Here is a 23,139-nt window from a genome sequence, read left to right on the forward strand (position 1 = left end):
AATGAAAGGGAAATACACAGTGTAAGCTGAAAATGGCGCCCATTTGAAACTGGGTTGATGCATTTCGCTATTTTTAACATAGTCTTCGTTCTTTGACATAAATCTGACGTTGGAATGCTACATTTTATGAAGTTGTGTGTATATAAAGTGTAATTTATTGTTTATAAAAGTTCAGAATAGATTGACAGCTAAAAGTGCTGGATTTCGCCTGACGATTTTTTTTTTTTTTTTTTTCATTCGAGCTCAATAGAAATGAGGAAACACATTGTATAATATCAACCGAGTTTTTTTTTCTAGTTCTTTGATAAATGCAAAACTATCATTTTACATTTATCAAAAAACTTTATATTGAAAGAGAAGATATCTTACTTGCTTTGAAATTAAAGGTTTAGATCATCAAAATTTTCAAAAATAGTTTAGAATTTTTTGCATGAGAAATTTTTATTTATACTTTAAAAGAACCATTTAAATGGCATTTTTTTTTTTTTTACTTCACGTACATTTGTTTTTTACCAAAATACTTATAATTTTCCCTTGTTCTTATAATCCATATGATCTTTCTGATTCATATCTTTAGATGATTCGTATGTTTTTTTTTTAAATGTTTTTACAAATTTTTTTTGTGTTGATAAATTAACTTAGAAAGGTTTTTATAGTAGTGGATAAAAATATAACGAACCATTTTATACGATAACTTTTCAGTTTTGAAAGGAGCTCTTTATTACGTGATTGAAAAAAAAAAACCCCTACTTTTCCGTTTTTATAAATTATTGCAATATTCTTATTATAAACCAATCCATTTGTTCTAAAGTGAATTTTTTCAATAAATCAAGTAATAAAGTAAAATAATCAATTTTTTAGACATTTAAAAGTTAGTTTTTAGTTATCTATTAGCTAAATGGGTTTATTTTTTATATATTCTTCAAATTTTGCCAATTTAAAATATTTTAAGTCTAATTTTTTAATTAGCTATATATTTTATACAAGTTAATAATATGTCAATGTTATTTTATTTAAAAAATAAAATAGATGATTATATACGATGGATAAATTAAAATCTGAACTTCACACAAAAGTGTTCGCCAGAGAACATTCAGATTCGTGACAATTTTTCCCACTTCCGTCGTAATAGAATTCAAACAATAAGGGGAAAAGATTGGTTAAATGCTTGAAATGTATACCATTGTTTTCGGTAGCGGACATTGGTCAACAAAGGAAGCCGTTAGCTTTAATGTAGAAATGCCGGTTTAATGTTCCCAAGAGGCACCGCAATACGACCATGACTGAATTCGCGTTGCTATTTGGGCTTATTTTCTCATTAGTATTTTGGAGTTATAAGAGGTGGGTGACTTTGAAAATGGAATGGAAAAAATCTAAGTAACTATTTCCGATTTGAAATATAACGGAATATGGAATTGGTCAACTGTTTCATCATTGACAGCATAAAACAGAAAGCATTAGTTCGATTTTAACTAATAAATGCATGTATAAATGAATAAGAACTGTAATTTCATATACAGGAATTTTTGCACAATAATTGAGAAATAATGAAAATCTGGAGTATTATTCTTTAGACTTCCTCTTATATTTGCACAAATTTTGTATTGAATTTGTATTATATAGAAAATCGAACATGGATTTTTTTTTTTTTCATTTCCTTTGATTGACTTCACAATTTTGGTATTGAAATCAAATACCTGTACTGAATTCACTTGTACTCAAATAGAAAAGCTGAAAGATAGTCAATTAATTCTTGGCAGGTTTGGCCAAAAGTTGACACGAACCAATGTATTTATCAAGAAAAATATAGTTATATCATACTATCAAAGATTCGTTTATATAAAGTAAAGACAAGTGAATTATAATTGTTCACAACTATCGAATCATTATTCCAGCATTTTTGGTTTATTGTACATTAAAATTGATACTTTAAATAGATGTTGATCCAGACGATAAAGATATATTTACTTCATGCTGCCAAATACAAAAAGCCCTATTCTGTCGTGAGAATAAGGTTATTATTTCCCGATCGAATGAGAGGAATTTGGATCACTGATTTTTCTAAAAATATAAGTTTTTGTGTGACTAGAGTACGGACCATGAATAAAGAATGCGAGGATTTTTCCGACGATTATTATGCAAAAATGTTCTCCCAACCACAGCTCTCTTTTAACCTCGATTGCTCTTTCGCCAGAGAATCGGAACCGTAACTTGATCTTTTCTTCTTCGCGTGATTGCGTGTTGTTCAGAAATCGTTTGGTAGATCGTTTGTTGAATTACTGCATTGTTTCACAGAAATTTTGCATTTTGTGATTTTAATTATAGATGGAATTTTTTTTTATTGGCTGTAATTAAATCTTTCAAGCGTTTGATATGTAGTAATACGTGTAATAAATCGCTAATAAATCTAATTTTAAGAATTCAAAGTGTTTTCGCTTTGTGATTATAGTTTACAAGTAATTTATTTTATTTCCTTGTAAGCTCTTTCAAATGAAGAAATTTATTATCTATTGGCTGGGTGTAATGTTGTTCCTTTTTAAAGTTATTCAGGCTGTAAAATGTACTTTTAATAATTCTTTTCAAAGTAATTCATTATTATGAAGTTATTTTTTACAAATAATCTTATTAAATCCATTACATAGTTCATGAAAAGAATTCGTTGAGTTTTAACTAAAAAATTAATACTTCTGATAATTTTTTAAAAAAATTTTTATGACTGTATATTAGAGTAGTTAGATTTTTATGAGAAGACATGAAATTTCTGAATTAAATATTACATTTTATTCTAAAAATAAAATACTTTCCCGTGTCATTTTATTTTATATATGTTCATTTTAATGTTAACCAATATTAAAATTATGAAACTCTTTCAATTAATTATAAATAAGTTAAGTCTTAAAGATTGCGTTTTATATTTATCATCATCTATTAAACATCATTTATATAATCAGTATTTGTGTTTTTAAATGTGGATAAATAATACTTTTGTCAGATTTTTAAGAAAAATTTTGTGAAATAGTTATATATTAATAATTTCAAAACATAAACACTTTTTCTCTGAAATTTTAGAAGCATTTTATAAAATTTGTAAAATAAAGAACGCTTAATAAATTAATATGTTGCATTGATAAATTAATATTTTGCATATATTGCATCAGTTTTATTAGAAGTTTATTTTTAATTCAAATTTCTTTCAGATTAGAGTATTTTTAACCTATTTATCTTTGAAGCAGATTTGTTAAAAATCATGCAATGCTGGAATTAAGAACATTCTTTAATAATTGTTCTAGATGAAGAGCATTTTCGAGAAATCGGTAAAAATTCATTCTCAATTTTGACTTTCTGAATTATCAGTTTGTTCCTTTCAAACACAAAATTTTCAAGGTTTTTGAATCCCTTTGCATTTTACAGCATAATTGAAACTCTTTACTGTTCCTGTGGAAATCAATTTTTCAAAAATGAAATATTCTTTTGAATTTCTTAAAGAATTTCAACTATATTTTTTTGTCGGTATATATTCACAATATCTAGAAGATATGTATTTTCGAATTCTTGCTGAAAATATTAGTGACATTGGATTATTTATGCCATTCAGTTTCATCAATGGAATTTAAATCCTTAATAATCATCAATAAAATGATCAAAGATGACATATTTTAGCTAATGTTTCCTGTATCATCTGTGTAAATTCTGTCGTTGTAGAGCGATACACTTACATAAGAATTTTGCTATGGGCTTTCATAATTCAGTCGCGTTTGAACTTTCAGGTTTACTAATGCTTATGTAAAACATTAACGCTGTTCATTTTATGTAAGAACCCTATTACCGGTCAACCATGTTCTAGCAGAATTCAGATATGAAAGAACAAGCCATCTATGAAACTGTGCAAGAAAAAAATTACAATTATGTTGTTATACATCTCATCATAACTTTAAGAAGTTTACATATAACGGATAAAGATTCGCTTTCGGGACTTTTTCAGTAGGAAATTGCACAAGCATCATTTATTGATGATGTCACGGAACATCAAGTACCTTTACTGGAATTCAAATCTCGGAGGATCAATCATATATAATGTTCTTCAAAAATAAATGATGCTGGCTACATTGTATAACAATTCAAATATTAGAGAACTAACTCATCTATGAAACCCTGCAAGGAAAAAAAAAGCAGTTATGTTGTTACATATCTCATCTAATGACCATAAGCTTAAGAGGTTTACATGTTGCATTATGTTAAAATTTTACTTTGGGAAATTTTTTCAGCAACAAATTATAAAATCAGCATCCATTGATGGTCTCACGAAACAATGATTTGATCCAAATCCCGTTACTGAAATTCAAATCGCGGCGAATCAATCATCTATAAAGCCCTCAGCAACAAGTGGTGCGGTTCCATTGTAGAACAAGTCAACAACCTAGCAACAACATCGAGTTGCACCTGCATCAGAATAATCAGTACCGTCCACGATTTGAAAAGAAGTTCGCATCATTGATCTCAATCGGCTTAAAGAAGAACATATCCTAGAAAGTATTTTTAGCAGCCGACTCTTCTTCATGACGTAACACCAGTAGACACGGTTACGGTGAAGTTGTTCCGATCAGATACGGGCCACCGGCAAGAGGTATCCCCTCTGATCTTCTTTCGTGGTTGGCCGGTTGTGTTGATGACATGTTTCTAGAATTTATTAGGTCTCTTGTACTCAACATAGAAGAATCTGTCGTTAAGAATTTTTTTTTATTCAATTGTTTTGCAATCAATTTTCTACAATTTATTAGATTTTACTTTTATTTTTTTACTTTTTACGCTAAATAAAGATGAAGCAACGTAGATAAAGTACTTTTTTTTATTTAAATGTATAAAATTGTATTAAAATGGAAATTTGAGTTCGTGTGTGGTTTCTGAATTTTAAAATGTTCTGAAATATGTCTTTGATATAATTAAATATGTTAGCAATCTTTTCTAGAATACAACACAAACTTTAATTGCACGTTGTTATGCAATTGATTGGCTTGGTATTCAGATAACTGCATACAGGTTCCAAGGTCTTAAATTTTTTTTTTACAGTATTTCCTAAACAATTTACAAGGGGTATATACTCGTACTTATTCATAATGAAATCAGATAGCATTTAAATTATGAATTAATTTTTTTTCAAAAATTTCCTGATTAATTAATAAAACTTTTTTTTTACTTTATTACTGATTCACAAATCCTGTTAAAATTTTGTATTAAAATATTTTTATTAAAAAATTAATATAATTTCTTTCTAATTTTTTAATAATAACTTTTAATTAAAAAAATTTTGTATGCGAGATACTGAAACCACTTCATTTCTATGCTATCGTCAATTAAATGCTCGCTTATTTCAGTTTGGCATAGTATTTGTTCGTAAGATATTTACCGGTACTTTTCTATTAGAGACCATGAGTTGGCGACCGTTTTTCGTAAATATTACCAATAAAAAGATTTGCAATATTATCGATATTTAAACATGCCTCCAAAATCTGGCGCCATTTTTGTTCTCATAGTCTATAAGTATATATCTACCTTCCCGGTAGATTTAAATAGGATTTTAGTGGATTTTCTAATATTTCCCAGAGTTATTGGAAGGATTGATTTAATTATTACTATGAGGAACATTACATCAGATTATGAATTTAAGTAATGGTTTTCAAAGAAAATGATAAAAAAATATTGATGCAATTTTTAAAAATATGCAGTAAAAGTACATGAATGAAAATCCACTTTGGGATGATAAGAGAGCTTTATGATTTAGTTGATAAATGCCAATTCTCGACAATTGCTCTTAAATTTATAACTAATTATTAATCAAAATAATTATTAACTTAATTGCATTGAATATTCTATAAAATTTAATTTATAAAACAATAGAATCGACCAGTTTATGTCTATAAATTTATCTTCCATGTTTATAATCATAATTAGCTTCTCAACAAAGATGGATCATCTTATTGATGATAAATTATGATAAGAAAAAATTATAATTTATTCTTATTGCCGATCATTTCATTATCAATTTAATATCTATTAATAACTAAACAACACCATAATAATTATGATTTTTAAATCATTTTCTTTAAAGCAAATACCACACGCTAATAGTTAATTATTCATTTAATTAATAAGTTCACTATTTAGTTTTACTTGTCGGTTAAATTTTTATTTTGCAATGTTTTTATTCGGAAATATTATAATTTTGACTCCATGTCAAAAATGCTTCATGTAAATATCATGGAATGCTATATTTTTTTATCTGTACATTCAGTTTTTTTATTTAATCTATCAAAATAAGATAACAAAAATCTTAATTTTATAAGATCAAAATGCTATTTTCAGTGAAATTTTCAACATTCGAAACAAAATTTAAATTATGTAATGTTTGATTTCGTACATAAATTTATCTTTTGCTGTTTTATAAATCTAAAGATATTAAAAAAACAAGATATAGTAATAATACCTTTTGGAAAAATCATATTATATAAAGAACTGATTATTTATTATTTGTTAAAATCTTTAAAAATAATAAACTTGAAATTACATTTTTTTTTTTTTTTGCTGACATCAGTGTTGTTTTTTTAATAAAAATATATTATCTGATAAAAACTTATTAATCAATTTTGTGTAAGTTTTAGAAAAATTTGTTTTTAACAACTATTGATTTTTTACTTTAATACGATGGGATTCAAATATTTTACAAATTTTAAATTTGAATTCGCCAATAATTCAAATTTTTCCTTTGAATTTCCTATTAATTCAAATTTTAAAATATCGTTTATAATTATTTTTGTTAATTTGGTGGACTTTTTAATTAAAAATTGTTAAATGCTAAAAATAAACGTTTATTACCATTTTTAGTTTGAAAATTAGCGTTCCTCATGTGTTTCCATTTATAGAATTTATTTTTCATAATTTAACATTTTAGTTCTAATTTTTTGATAAATTTCTTTTTTTAAATCTTATCAGCATCAAAGCAACAAATTCCATTTTCATATATTTTTGGCTGATAGAATTTCGTTTAAATTTTGATAATTCTTTTTTTAGTGTTTTGCAAAATGGTGACATTAAAACAACTATTTGAAAGATCATAATTTTGTTCTATAACTGTAGAAATATATATTTATTTTTCCAGTGTATAAATTGTATATGCAATACCTCTGAACAAAAAAAAAAAGATATCAATTAAAATCAATGATTTAATATCAAAACCGACTTTCAAAAACATTTATACTTTGAAACTACTTTCAGCATTTGATTACAACTTCCGGACCACAATATCAACACAAAAGAACAGCTGCAAGAATTCTACAACTGTTTTCACTTGAGAGAGCAATTATTCCACTTCATTTGAAACACATTCTTCGAATTCACTTCTCTTCCGGTGGATTTACATCGCTTCGAAGCAATTTGATCGTCTGCTTTTATAATATTTTGAGCACAGCTCAACTTTTCTGACTGCTTAGAAACGGTGCCAAGGCTAACTCGAAACGAATTAGATCTTATTCCTGTTCTTAAGAGTGAAGCAGTTACTTTCTTTCTTTTTTCTGATATCCTAACGGGCTTTGGGGAAAATATCGTTAAGGTGTTTATATCCGTAACTTTTTAATGCTTTATCTTCCTTAAGACGTTAAGAGCAAATGTTATTGTTACAAGGCCATATGTGCGCGTAGTAATTTCTGCAATGATTTCGAATTAGGGATATTTGGACAAGGATTATGTGCCACCCGTAGTACTGAAAATTTTATTACTGAGTTTGATATTTTAAGTTAGTTATAATCATTCATATAGATATCCAAAACAGTAGTGAAATTAATCAAATAAATGGAATGACTTTTTTTTTCAAACTGACTGACTTTAGTTTGTATTCAAGATATCAAATTTTCCAATCAAGTCAGATTTTACCAATAGGTGACCTTTGGAAAACTGCAGTGGAAGTTGCAGTTGTCCACAGTCTATATTCACATATATTATTTGAAACATTCGGTTTTGAAAATTCGATAAAAATATAAAACATTAGAAAATGCATTCCAAATATAACTAAAAAAGCGAATGTATTATTAAGAATGATAATGAATCACTGATGTTTAAAATATGAGTGAAAAATTATTAAAAAATTTTATACACTGCTTTGTTTATTATTAAAACATTCCATTTATTTATAAATCAAATTTGTGTTGGCAATGCTTGTGAATAGGCATTCATAAGAGAATGACTTTTTGTAGCTCTGTTTTCAATCAACAATTTGATTTTTTAAAATTGCATTTTGGCATCATCCGCTATCCCATTCATCACCATGAAGACAAACTAGGGGAGAAGAAAGAAATCTGTGTAATAAGTTATGAGAATCTAGGAAAAAGTTTTGCTGCTGCACTTTATTATAAAAAACTAGTTATTTAAGATAACCTTTAATTTCAAAAACGCTAGATATCGTTTTACTATTTATTTGTAAGAATGGCTCATTTTAAAACGTGGACCTCAACCTATTATTTTTAAAATGTTTCAAAAGCTCCACTCTGCTGTTAGAAATATTAATTATTAACTTCATCAATTTTCAAAATGGTATTGATTTGTTAAAAAACGTCTGTTGTTAAGTTTAAAATTTCTTGTTTACCTTGTTCATCTAAAATTAAAAAAATTGCATTTCTTTATTATAAGAATCATTCATTAAATCTTAAGATACATATTCAAAATTTTCTACTCTAATTTCATTGTATTTATGTATCAGAACTCAAAAGAATTCAGAAACTCACAAGTTTTCGCGTGATATTTTTTATATTCTTCATACCACCCACAATTCCAATTGAGAACCTATTGTTCCAGTGGTTTACTATTTGCAGAAGAGATGAAAGAATGAAAAAGAAACAATTTCTATCTTAGTAAAACAAAGAACCACCTACCTTGATGAAAACCAAGGCCATCATGCAACTAAAGAACAAAACTTTTTCTTTTTGCTTGGAAGGAGAAAAAAAAAATGGGGTCGAATGTTGTTCTATTTAGTCCACCCTTCCAGAACTCTGTATGTACCACGCACCATCCTAACTTCAGAAGCACCCAACATTTTATTCGCAAAGTGGCCTACATATTCTTCAAAGAACATTTTTTCCAATTCTTCTAAGGGTTGTCGAAGACTCCTACGCGAGTGCATAATCATATGCCTTGACAATAGAGAACCGGAGCAGGTGATTTTTTCCCGCCAAAGAATGCTTTCGCTATTCGTATTGACAAGCAGCTAGTAGAAATCGTCGTATAGCTTCAGAAACTTTTCCACAACTATTAGATGAATCGAATGAATTTGAAAATATTTTTTTTCGAAAGACTGTTTGCAGTTGCTGCATTTTTTTTATCCGAAGTATCTCTAGTAAATCTTATAAATAGAAATAAAAAAAAAAAATACTAGTTTTAATATCGAATATGGCGACTAATATAAACTCTCTTGAAGTGTAAAGAATTTAATACGAATTAATGATTAATTCTTGATATTAGGCGTTTTGGTAGACAAATTCAGGTAAACAAAACCATGAGACAATTTAAATTCTTGCTGTTTTTTGACAAAATTACTTCATACTGATGAATAAATGAAAAAAGAAAGATTCATAGCCATTTTTTTAAATTTTTTTTTATTTGAATGATGCTGTCTCCACAGCATCTACATAAAAAAAATGCTGTAATCTTTATAATTGAATATATTATAAATATATTTTCAAGCTGTTTTGCCTTTCGATTTCTTTCAAATATGCTATTGGTTTTAATGTAAGGGAGTAACTTTAAATAATACTAACGAACTTAATTTTATTAAAAAATTATAACTTATACTTGAAAATATATTAAAAATTTATAGCTTATTTTGGTTTACTACGAAATAGTAAATTCAATAAATATTCTAAAAATCTTCAATAAGATCTAAAATTTGAATAAGAGATCTCATTAAGATAAATCTAAAAACCCAGGTTCTAATTAAGAGTTACTTGTACATTTTTTGCATATTAAACAGTTAAGGAAAAAAATGCAAAGAAATATAGGACATTTTATAGAATAAATCTTATAAAAAGTATTTATTATACTATTAAATTATAATTAATAAATTTTTCTCTTGTGAAAGGTTAATCTCTGTGATCCAACTCCTAACATCATTCAATGTTATATTTTTTTTTATTATAGCAATGGTAAATAATAACATACATTTTATGTCTTAGTACTTGATAAAATAACATTGTTTTTTTTTAATATACATCCTAAATCAAGCTTCATCTTTTCGATAAATTAGAACTTATCCAAAAATTGTTCCCCCTATTTTTTAAATGAGGCTCCAAAATAAAACGATTTGATAATTATTAGCTACTCTAACCTTAGAATTTTCGAATTCTGACATATTCTTTCGTTTAATGAATATTTTTATAGTCCATATATTGTGAAATTAAAAAAAAAATATTTAAGAAAATCTGATTCATATTCTTTGATTAACAAATTTAAATCTTTGAATTGTGTCTTCTCGTAATTATACTTTGCTCAGAATCATTGTTTTTAGAATTTATTGATCAAAAATAGCTGAATCGGAGCTTCAAAACTGAATAATGCATGCGCAATTTTTAGATATATATTCTATAAAAATATTCTAAATCTCAATTTCTGTTTCTGTATTTGACAGTAGAATAATAATAATCCAAATTAAGATTTTTTCCCTAACTGTCTCGATTTTAAAGATTTTCATTCAATACTTTGTTTCTGATGTTAATTTTGTTATTTTTTCTTTATCATTTTCTCAAAAATCCATCTTTTATAATAATTTCCTAAGTAATGTTTAATTTTTCTAATAAAAATACAATCAGGTATTTTATTATCTCATTATTATTTCGTTTCATTATTACTTCATTTATAAAATTCTTCCAAAGAAAGTCGTTTGCAAAAAAAAATCTGGCTTTCTACTCGCACTACTTTTTGTAAATAAATATATCACATACCGAGTCGGATGAGGAACTTTTTTGTACCGTTAATTCCGTTTCACGAAGCCATAACAAAAATCAACCATGTGTGTGTGGAACTGACCTCTACCTTAAGAAATTTTTTTCACATGTAAAAGTATTGGATGCGCTTTTCACACGAACGGGCGTCCACCTAAAAGATAAACAACTGACCCTCGGCCACTACCCAAACCGGTCCAAGATCTACGAAGTGAAACAAGATACCCAATTCCAAAATGCTAACCATGGAATTTTTAATTAATTTCGTACTTCGCGACCTGTCCAATTAAATTTAAATCAACGCTACCATCTTGCTTGTTCTATTGTAATTTGCGCCAGCTTGCCCTTGAACAAAGAGATCTGACCATATTTCTTTCAAGCCCATTGCTTGGGAAAAGAAAAAAAAAAAAAAGAAAAAAAAAAATTCTGGCGACCTTTTCTGGTAGAACAATTAGAAAACCCGGAAACTTCTTCCAACCGCTAGCGCAAGTGATGAAAACTAAAAGAGTTCCCCGTTTTTTTCCCCCTTGTCCATGATTTACGTTCTTTTAAAACGTGTGATAAAGAGAGTTTACCTTTAAGTATTTGTATAGAAGTGCCGGGCAGCTGTTCGGTGTTTAACGGGAAAATTTTGTCTAATGGTGCTTCAATTGTTTTGCTTTGATTAAACTAAAGGTTCGAAAAGATGTGTTAACTGTTGAAGACGGCGATTTATATTGGTATTTTTAAGAGAAAAAAAAACAATTTTAGCTTCTAAAACATAAAATGATTTTTAATAATATTTCATTTTGTTTTTTGTTATTTTTTTAAACCTTGACATTCATTTTTATTTTAATGTTTTCATTTGTGATTTGTAATGCAGATTTAGCAGTTCATCGGAATCTTGCATTTATTATTCTAAACATTTAAGAACAGTTCTATTACTGATTGAAAATATCGTTTGTTTATATATTCTTTTCGTAAATGATTCTAGTTTTTGTACTGGAATTTTATTAATTTTCAAGAACGGTGTTTATGCCTTTTTAAGCTTAAAAATAATAATAATTCTAATTTTTATTATAAATAACTGTGCTTAAAATAAAATGGACTGAATTTAAATGTTAAGAATTTATGGTCAGATGATAAAAGTGAATTTGGAGCCATATAAAACTTTGGGTTGTAAAATTTGGCGATTTATACTGGGTGTTCAAAAAGTAAAAAATAGTTTTAACTTTGAAAACGCAAAATGATTTTTAATCACTATTGCACTTTGTTTCTTGTGATTTATTTGAATCTTTACATTCATTTTTTTTATTTCAGTGCTATCATGATACATATGATCTAGGGTTTGCTAATGCAGATTTGGTAGTTCGTTGGAATCTTGAATTTATTGTTCTAAACGTTTAAGAACAATTCTTTTTATAATTGAAATAATTGTTTGTTTATATTTTATTTTCGGAGAGGATTCTAATCTTTGTACTAGAATTTTATTAATTTTGAAGAGTGGTATTTGTGCTTTTTTCAGGCAAATCAAAATTTTGCTAAAATGTAATAATATTTCTGATTTTTAGTATTAACAACTGTGCTTAAAATAAACTGTGCTGAATTTAAAAATGTTAAAAATTTATGGTATGCAATATGTTACATGCTAGAGATCATTTCAGATTTGCACAATTCATGCTTTGAATGAGTCTGGATTTTTATGAAAAACGCTTTATTTCGGTAATTTTTATTATAATAAACAAAATTTCAATAATAATGAAATATTTTGACTAGCAAAGGTTACAGAAAATGTAAGCAAGATGTCAAAATGCAACGCAAGTCGTTAGGTCATGAAAATATGCGGATATTGAGTATCTATAATGTGATCGGTAGATTTGATATGTAATCACGTGATTTACCTCACTTGAATTGTTTCATAAATTTTTAATAAAAATAAAAATGGTGGTATGAAATGACTAACTCAAGTGCCGAAATGAAGAATGTTCCATTAGAAAGATTTTTAAATTATTTTTCTTGAGACTAGAATTTTATCTCATAACAAATAAGTGAAAACGAAAAATACAAAAAACTGTTCTATTCCCATCATTTGTTTTACAAATTCTTGAACTGGTATTATTTTAAAAATTGTTTCTCAAATAAAAAAAATTCATTTCAGCAGACGATTTTGGTCTTACAACAATCTATTCATCTATTTAAAAAAATAACAAAACGAGAGATAGAAAAAATATTTTGAATTATTGAATCCAGTTTATACTCAGTCGAGAAATGAAAACTTTTTTATTAAATTCTAAATATCCGTGAACACATTTTACAATAACATAATTTGAGAAAATATTTCTGTGGGAAAAATGCAACATATCTTTCAGAATCATGCAGAGACAAAATGCGCTCTGCAAATTCCATGTTTGAATAACCGTAATAATACACATTCTCGAGAACTTAGAATATTTATTACCTTACTAAATTGAACTAGGCGAAGGTGGTAGAAGTCATAAAGACGGAGAAAAAGAAGAAAAAGTAATGTATTCAGACTACTCCGCAAGGTTGTGATTGAAATGATATCGAACAAAATATGTCGGTTAAAAAAATTTCTCGTAATTCCAGAATAGAACGGGTACAATGTGGGCGGCAAGTTCTTGCGCTTTTTCAATGGAAAGCAGTGATATCTGTTTTGTTTACAGTTCTTTCGTGTTGGTATGGTATGTCAATTGATAACTTCATCACGTAGAGAATCTAGAGCTTACCACATATGACCCTGACTTGGACCAAAGTCGTCCTTTATGTGAGTTTATGAGACTGCTTTGCAGACTTAACTGAATGAAATATTCAAAACAGAGTTTTTTTTTTAAAAAATTTTTTTATTGAAAAATGTTCTTGTTTTCTTTAGAATAATTTTTTTGTCGTATGTTATCGAGTGGTTTATGCAACTGAAGGTTCACTATGTAAGATATTTAGACTCTAGTTTTTACGTCGTCGGTAAATTGAACCGTCTGTAACTTCACTATGTGGAAGAAAATATTCGGATTCTATTTTATTCGTGTTTTTAAAACAAATGAAGTGTTTAGTATATTATTGTTTATTTCCTTATAATCGTTTGTTTTTAAATGTTACCTTATGTAAGCTTTCATAATAATTTTTTTAACTACTAGTTTCTGTTTCAACACGACGATTTTACGTAGTTTTTTTAAAAATACGAATTACTCGTTCACTTACTAAGTTACACATTTAGAGGTGTAAAATATCATTGAATAATAGCTGGTGTTTATTAAAAAAATGAAATTTGTTTGTCTTTTTGATAGACTATTTTGTACAAATATTTTTTATTTGTTTTCCTTCTCAAAGTACTTTAGAGAATTACTTTTATAAGACATCTACCTATTAAGCATCTTTATTTTGTTTATATGTTGAAAAGAGATATTTTAATAATGTTTATAATTATATTTTAAAAAATCTTATATTAGAATATTCTTTTTGACAATATCTAGAAAATAAGAGCTGGAGTAAGAATATAAACTTTATAGCTCATTTCCTTCTTTAATTTTATGTGAGTTTGGATTGCCATAAACAATATATAATCAAAAATTAAATAAAATTACTTGCTAATTGATATAAATAATAGTATAACCATAACAGAATTCGTAGCAGTTAATTTATTTAGAAATGAAATCATATGCTATTCAATTCCGTTATTTGTAGTGGTTATGTTAAAAATCTTATTTTTTTTTTTAATGTAGCACTTTTTATATCAATTTTAAAAGTAAATAATAAAAATATTGGAACTGATTATGAAAAATTTTTAAATTATCCATTTATAAGTAATCAGCTTGATATTATTAAAATAAAGTTTTTTAAATATTTTTCCCAATGATATGTTATTGCAGAAATCTGAAGTAAATTATTCTTATAAAGTAATCCTCATCTGAACACACCAACAAACACAAACAGCAAATCCTTCCTCAAACAATTTCATAGGCAATAAATTATTTTTTCACTCCTATTTTAAAACCAAGGAAAAAGCATTGTATTTGCTTCTGTATACTTTGCTTAAATCAGAATACACTGAAATGAGAATATTTCTAAATAAAAATATTTCTTTTGAATGCTGATTTGGAATTTCTAAATAAAAAATAAGCGGTTCTATTTTTAATCCGAATTCATTCTTAAAATTAATTTTTAGAGGAAAATATCTGATTTTAATTCTGTATAATGAGACCAACTACATTTTAATGACGAAAAAGTAATTTTCGTATTTTTAGATTTTCCTGAAGCGAACATAGTAACTAGAATCACAACTTCCTGCAGAATTTTATTTATAGTTCGTCAGATTTTAACTAGATTAATCATTTTGAAATCATAGAAATTAATTATCGCATTATTCTTTCACCACATTGTTTTACATTTGCGTAATGAACATTCCTTTATCAATTCCTTATTCTTTCGTAATTATATTTTACCCTTGTATTATTGTGTATAAAGTTACAAAGTAAGAAATGTTTAAAGGATACTGTTCTTTCCTTCTATTAAAATTTCAGTTTTATAATAATCAATAGTTTTATACCAGCAATGATAATGTAAATTAATAATACTCAAAAACTTATTAAAGAACATATTTTTTCTAAAAATATAATAGGTGACGTATATAAAGTTATAAAAAAATTCTCCGAAATGAAATTTTCGTCTTCAGCAGAACGTTTTACTAAAGATAATGCCTATTACAATATTTAAATTATATGCAAATGTATAAATTATTCTTTAAATATGTTAAGATTGTAATTAGAACTATTTATCTAGGTGTATTGATACATCAAATAATTTCCTATACATAAGCCGCCAATAACTATATTATTACATCATAAAAGACCTTTGTCAAATACTACAAGATTAAACTCGCATTTTATCTAAAAATATGTGACCGGAATAAAACTAAATTTTGTTGAAACGTTGTAAAATAAAGATTACTTAATGTTGTATTTTTTGCCACAAGAATGTTTTCTGACTTAGAAATACAAAATAATTTCTTGTTTTTATTAAATTAAATAGATTCAGAAAGTTGATACTAACAGTTTCAGATAAAACACAAATGTGGTGACAGAATAATGTTTTTACTATTCAAGATTTAATAATAAACTTTCATTGTTTAGAACTCTGAAGAATAATATTTACTTTTTTCAAAATGAAACTACACTTGGCCGTCTACAGCTGCCTAGAGCCGCTGATCTTTGAGCGGGGGTTGGCACAGGCAAACCAATTTTTAAAAAAAACGTTATTTGGCTAATAGCCCAATAAATTTATAAATTATAATCATTAGAACTGCAACGTGTGTTTACATAATTATTAAAATCAATTTTAAATAAATTCAAATTAATTATTTATTTATTTACAGTGCATTGCGATATTGGTGATCCATTTAATGGATCGTGTTATGTTTCAGTTCACTGGTCCTTTAAAATAATAATTTTGAATGTTATATTTGTTTGATATTTATTATTATGTTCTAATCTATGACAATAATTGCATGCTTTTATTTGTGAGTAAAGTAATATTTAATTAATAACTATGGCAAATTTTCCGTTTTAGTTATTTTTTTTTAAAATATATATAATATGGGGAAAGACTAAATAAATAAAAATATGCCTTTTCGTCAAGTTATTAAAATAAAAATAATTAATCCGTTTTTGTTAATAATTTGATTTTGTCTCATTTAAAAAAAAGCTGAAATATGAAGCTAAATGGACCAGTTATTAATAGAGGGACTTCGTATTGTGCAATGCTTAGGGCCGCACGCTGGTATAATTTGTACTAAATCTGCCGCTCTATTTATTATATCTGAAATTATATTCAGTATTATGAAATCAAACCATCTGTATTTTCCATCTGTATGTTACTTCTTGCATGTAATCATTTTGTTTTATTTTAATGAATCTCATGAGTTTAAATATCTTTTTTATGCTATCTCCAATTTAAATAAATAAATAATTTACCAACGATTGTTTGATACAGACATATAATCTGTGTAATGTGTATTAATTAATTTACAATGATTCTTAAAGCAAGACAGAACAGACTTATATTATGGAATGCATCTGAAAATTTTATGCCTTTAACTTTATTAAGAGTAATATTTAATTAACATTAATTCATTCATTTTCTATATAAAATTAGACGTCTAGAAACAATTTAATTTAGATAATGTAGCGCATGCGCCATACATCTTCTTAATACAGTTTGACATCAATCATAAGAACGCAACACGTATGTTCAGAATCAGTCCCAGTGCTTCTTTACTTCATAGACTGTCCATTCTTTTTTTAAATACTGATTTATCCGCATTAAAAAGCATATTTATCTTAATTAGCCATTTGCCTTTTTTTAGTGAGAGTTTTCTAGAATTTTTCAGCGATTTAAGAGGTCTGAATTCACAAATGAAATTATGATTATTCCACAGAATCTATACTTTTCAGTTGCTCCATAGTTGCTGCAATGATAATATATGAAATTTAATTTCAATTTCTTTATTCATGTGCATTTTTTTATAGTTTTATTGTTTATATACATTTACTGAAATAAATATTAATTTGCTTGCTTTTGTTTTAGGTACCAGGCCAACAGTTTCTAACTGATGAAGAAGAGGATGAAGAATTCGCACCCGTTGGTAAGTTATATCACATCCTAAAACAGCTAACAATCGATATAGAGATATACTTGCTGATAAATTTAGTATAATTTTATGCCAAACGATTACACGAAAAAGAAATATGTCTCGGAATTTCTGAGATAATGTTTGAATCAAAGGATAAAAAATCTGTTATTCTGACTTTAATTTTTTTTTAGATTAATTCATTTCTCGATTATACGATGCTAAGGATTTCGGATATGAAGTGGAAGAGATCCAAAACACATTCTCGTTTCTCTTTACTATATTTCAGATCTAAACACATGGATATATACGTATGTGACCGATGAAATAAAAAGTAATTCCCCTTCCTTGAAATGAGCCCTTTCTGACAACATTCAGAATCATTAATAACTTTACCAATCAACAAGTCCAATCAATCCATAATTGTTATTGCTTAATTATTATTCAAAATGCGCGCATGACTATATTCGAAGTCACAATCATTTTCACTTCCGGGTTCAGAACCGTGAACCAAAACGTTAACAAAATTAGGTTAACTAAAAACTGCAAGATAAAAATGTGAAGTTGGTTGAAAATGAATATTCTTAACATATATTTGCCTGAAATGAAAAATGTGAGTGAAAATTGCTTCCATTTGATTGCTTTCAAAAATATCAGCTGTCAACTGAACCAGTGTCAGTGAAACTTTGCTTTCAACAGCAGCGCCCTTCCTTGACATGTTTTTCACATAAACTGATTGTCTTTCAATAGAGTCATTTCGTGTTTATTTATTTGAAAGTTAAATGAAGTTCATTTATTTAGTTCTTATTTTATTTAAAAGTCGTAGCTATTCCAATTTCAGAACCGGTTGTATTTATATAATATATCACTAAAATAAAAGATTTGTTTACATTTTTTTAAAAGCTCGAAGTATTAAAAAACTATAATCGTTGAATTTGAAAGAGATCTTAATAAATCAAGTTATTTCATTGTTAGTAAATATTCTTTTTATGTTGGATAGTTAAATTTCTAAAAACTGAAAAATACAAATCAAGTAATGTGATTTTCCTTCTGCTCGAGTCACGGGTCTACAGTAAATTTGAAAATTAATTAATATTTAAGTTCAGTTTCGAAAAAATGAAATTTCTAATACAGCTAAATGCATGAAGCATTCTACAAAAACTTAAATTATATATCTCAAATCATAAATAATTATTTCTATATTTAAATTTTACAAAAACTCTACCTATAATTTTTTATATATATTTTTAACTGTATATTTTGTGCCAGTTACTGAGAAAAAAGTTAAATTCATTTTTTCATCTGCGGAATTCAATTTAGACATCTCAACTCTAAAAAGGATTTTTTTTTAAATCAGAAAGCAAACGATTACTAAAAATGTGAAAGAATTCTTTTATATAGTGTTTTTTTTCAGAATTCTCTTTTCTTTTGTAAAAGCGAAGAATAGCAATGCAAAAACTAGACCGCTTTTTAATCAAGAATACTTGTTATAAATTGTTCCAGATAATAGGATTCATTGACCCGGAGATATCTTAATAATTTTAGAAAATCTGAATTTAAAAAGCGCCCGTGACTTTTTTCTTTTCTTTTATGAACATTTTCTTTAAGGAAAATTTATCGAAGCTGTATATTTTGTGTTAGCAAATAAGAAAAAAAATTTAATTCTTTTTGTCACTGAGGTTTTAGAATCGGCACTCATTGTACTAATCAATAGATAGCTGAACCAGATGTTGCTCTCTTTATACAGTACTATTGTTATGTATTCATTTCCAGCATTTAATTACGTTATTTTATATTATGATTGCTTTCTCTTACTACTACATCTGTTCGGAGTTATGATATACAATTTAAAGAAAAAGTTTAAAAAGTGAACGAACACGATGAGAAATTTAGTAGTTAAATGATTTGTTTTAAATCGCAATTATCGTTAAATAATACATGGTAATTAAACAAGTAAACTGAATCAGAAATTTCGATTAAATCAGTGCATTCGAAAAAAATTTATTTGTATAAAATAAAATAATGTCTGCCATTTTTATAAAATGGATAGTTTTGTTATAAGTAGTTTGCATTGCAAAGAAGAAATTAAAGCAATTATTTGAAATTCCTTATATAAGTAAGCTAAAACTTCCTTATGAGAATGTTAACCATAGAAATTGATATGCTGTCAAGAAGCTCTAGAAAATGCCAGATTTCGGTTCAATTGGAATTATTTTATATTTTGAATTTTATTTTTATGCTGTCTATAAACTTATTCCATTTCGCTGACATTGCAATTACTTGAACAGGAATTATTTAAAGAAATTCGAACAAAAATTTCGAAATATATACCATATCTTCAGACAGGTGGAGCATACATTTTTTTTGGTGATAAAATTCAAAATGGTAATTAAAAAACGAGCGAATGGAAAACGATGTTTTTTTAATAGTTAACTGTTCACGGTAGAACGCTCAAGCTCAGAAGTAACCGATAGAAAATAAAAACTGAAAATTGAAATTCCTTACCATAAATTGAACTAATCACTACTTGCCAAATTACAAAGCATACATTACAAAGATTATTGTAACTATTAGAAACCACTAATTATTCTACTTACTTCTTAAGTGTGTTAATAATTGATAGTTTGTTTTTGAAAATTTTAATACAATGATTGCTTTAATAAAACAATTTCAACGTTGAGAAAACACTCCGAGACATCGTGATGGTATTCATTAATCTTCTAGCGAAATTATTTGCCACTAGTAAAATGGCATCACATTATTCTTCTAATCTTCGCTACTAAACAATTACGCATTCAATTTTCTCACAATTGTTTCAGAACGAATGCCTGTAGGCAAGCGGTTAGGCAGTTTCCATTTACTTCCGTATCATCTGTCATTTATCACCGACTTTAAATTAATTACATGGGTCATTACTTAATTGCAGCTGTGAATTAATTAATTGCCCTTTTGTGAAGTGTTAAGTTCAGCGTGGCAACACGAACGGCGTGTTCGAAATGCCACGACGGGAGCGGGAAGACCATTGTTAGAAGTGGCTCCAAGGATTTTTCTTCTCTCTAGGAGTTCGATTCTGAATACTTACCTTTACCTCCTGTTTTTATCTTATGAATATTTCTAATAAAATGTACAGGCAGTTAGAATTCGAGTATTCCTTTCTGGAGCAATCGATTCAGAATACTATTACTTTCTACTTATATTTCTATCCTATGGCTATTTGTTGATTTAGAATAAATCAAATAAATAAAATTCTGGTGATTTAATACACTTTTTGGAATGATCGATTCAGAGTAGTTTTCTTTTCATCTTATGTTTTTTTTTATCTTATGACTATTTTTTGATATAGAATTACCAAGTTGTTGTAATTCAATTCTTTCTGTAACTATCAATTCATAACAGACTCAGTGAATTAGAATTCAAGTATCATTTTATCTAATATTTTTATCTTATGATAACTTGTTAATATGGAATGAAGGTGATTAAAATTCAGTTATATCTCTTCAGAGCGTTGTAAAGGGAAAATTAAAGACTTTAAAAACATCGAATCTCGGTGGTATGCATTTCAGAACATGGGAAAAATATTTTAAATATGGATAATAATAGAAAGCCCCTAATTTTTCTATTCTTAAAATATTTAGTTTACATAAAAATATGTGTAAATAATTTACTGTTATTTGTACAACTTAATTTTACTATTTTTTAAGCATCTATGCATTTTTAGCTATTTATTAAGGGCTTGTTTGTATTTGTTTTGAAATGATATTGCTTACACCCTGTTAGCCTATATTCAGAGGAGTTATGTGTTCATTTACCTTTTCATTTTATTATTTTGTTTTTTGATTGTTGAAATTTTGTTTTCCAGTATAAGATATATATATAATCCTTAAAAGCATATTCTACCAATGTCTTAGTTTTTCGACAAACACGCACATACACAAGCGCAGAATGTCATAAAAGTAATTATATTCTTTAAAAGTTTTGCAAACGGTTTTAAATACTCCATTCTCTCCATTTTCTACCAGAAATTTTATTAAAAATTTTAAAAAGAGGCTCCACAAACATTATCATTTCATTCACACATTTCCCCAAGACATCAGGATCGATTTACACAATAGGAATGCGGGGGGGGGGGTAATGTGGCGTTGTAATAATATAAAAGTAATTCAGTTGTCACTTTATCATAATTTTTTCATCTGTCTTGATTCATATTAAGTGCGAATTGATTGACTTTATAACTATCATTAGCATATATTGGATTAATAAATATGCAGTTGGTTGGTTGGTTGGTTGATGAAGTTTATTGGCACAAGAACCATTTTTGATTAAACTGCGCCAAACATACGGTAAGATTAATCCTATTTTAAAGGTTTAAAAATTTCTTTCTAAATTGCATCATTTTCCTGAACTTGTGAACCTGTAAAATCTACAAAACGTAAGAGCATGGTAAAACAGAATCTAAAAGTTATTTAAGAATCAAATCGAAAAGTAAAAGCCAATCATTTTTAAAAAGGTAAAAAGGTGGGGATGGGGTACTTTATGAAGAATATCTTTTAATTTAATTTGGGGAGAGTGAAAGTAGCGAATTCGTTCATTGTTAAATTGTGGACATTCTATTAAAATGTGAAGAACCGTCATAGGACACTGACATGCTGTGCATCGGGGTGCGGGTTCCCCCAACAGCAAATGTTTATGTGTGAGCCGTGTATGGCCAATTCTTAATCTGGTAAGAATGGTATCAAATTTTCTACTAGGCAAACAAGGCCAACAATCGATTAGATGTTTTATTGTTTTAAGTTTATTTGCCTCTGTAAGATCCCATTGGATTTGCCATTTGAAATGCAAACTGGATTTAACGTGGTTTTTTATATCTTTTAATGGAATAGGAGATTTTAATATACTGGTAGCAGATTTCGCTAGATTGTCTGCTAATTCATTTCCCCGTATACCAAGGTGAGAAGGAACCCAGCAGAAAAGAACTTTGAACCCCTTGCAAGTGAGATTATCATATAGTTCAAGTATGTTAAAAGTCAATGGATGAGAGAAACGATGGAGTGATGTCAACGATTCTAAGACACTTTTTGAGTCTGAATAAATGATATAGTTATCAGGTGGACTATTTGAAATGTGAGATAATGCATATAATAAATATGCAGATTTCAGTTCAAATAATGCATATTAATTTTAAAATAGTGATTTTCTACATGCTTTTCTACATTATTCTATAATGCGTACCATAATGACTTTGACCTTTCTCCGCTCTAAATAAGAAAAACTTAGTACATTTTCTAATTATAAATATTTAGTGTGTACATTTTCCTTATTCATTTAAAGAAAATTTACAATGCAAAATAAGCTGAAGTTACAGAATACATTATAAAGTGAACAAACATCAAGCAGTCACAAAAAATAAATAAAAACTATAAGTATGGAATCATAAAACTATTAAAAAAGATTGAGAATTTAGAAAATGTAAATAATGAACATTGAAACCTTGAAGAATGCAAAGGAGAAATTAAAACTAATAACATTCAATTTTAAAAACAT

At 27.1% G+C, this 23,139-nt stretch overlaps 1 protein-coding gene across 1 annotated transcript in view; it reads left to right on the plus strand.

Moving 5' to 3' along the window:
• The window catches only part of LOC129987922 (uncharacterized), a 94,280-nt gene that overhangs the window by 47,643 nt on the left and 23,498 nt on the right, over positions 1 to 23,139 (plus strand). The window contains exon 2 of the mRNA XM_056095921.1: positions 17,556 to 17,613. Within this exon, the coding sequence (XP_055951896.1) occupies positions 17,556 to 17,613 (58 nt within the window). The remainder of the gene's footprint in view (positions 1 to 17,555; positions 17,614 to 23,139) is intronic.

Source organism: Argiope bruennichi, chromosome 10 (assembly GCF_947563725.1).
Source record: "Argiope bruennichi chromosome 10, qqArgBrue1.1, whole genome shotgun sequence".
NCBI classification, from domain to species: Eukaryota; Metazoa; Arthropoda; class Arachnida; order Araneae; family Araneidae; genus Argiope; species Argiope bruennichi.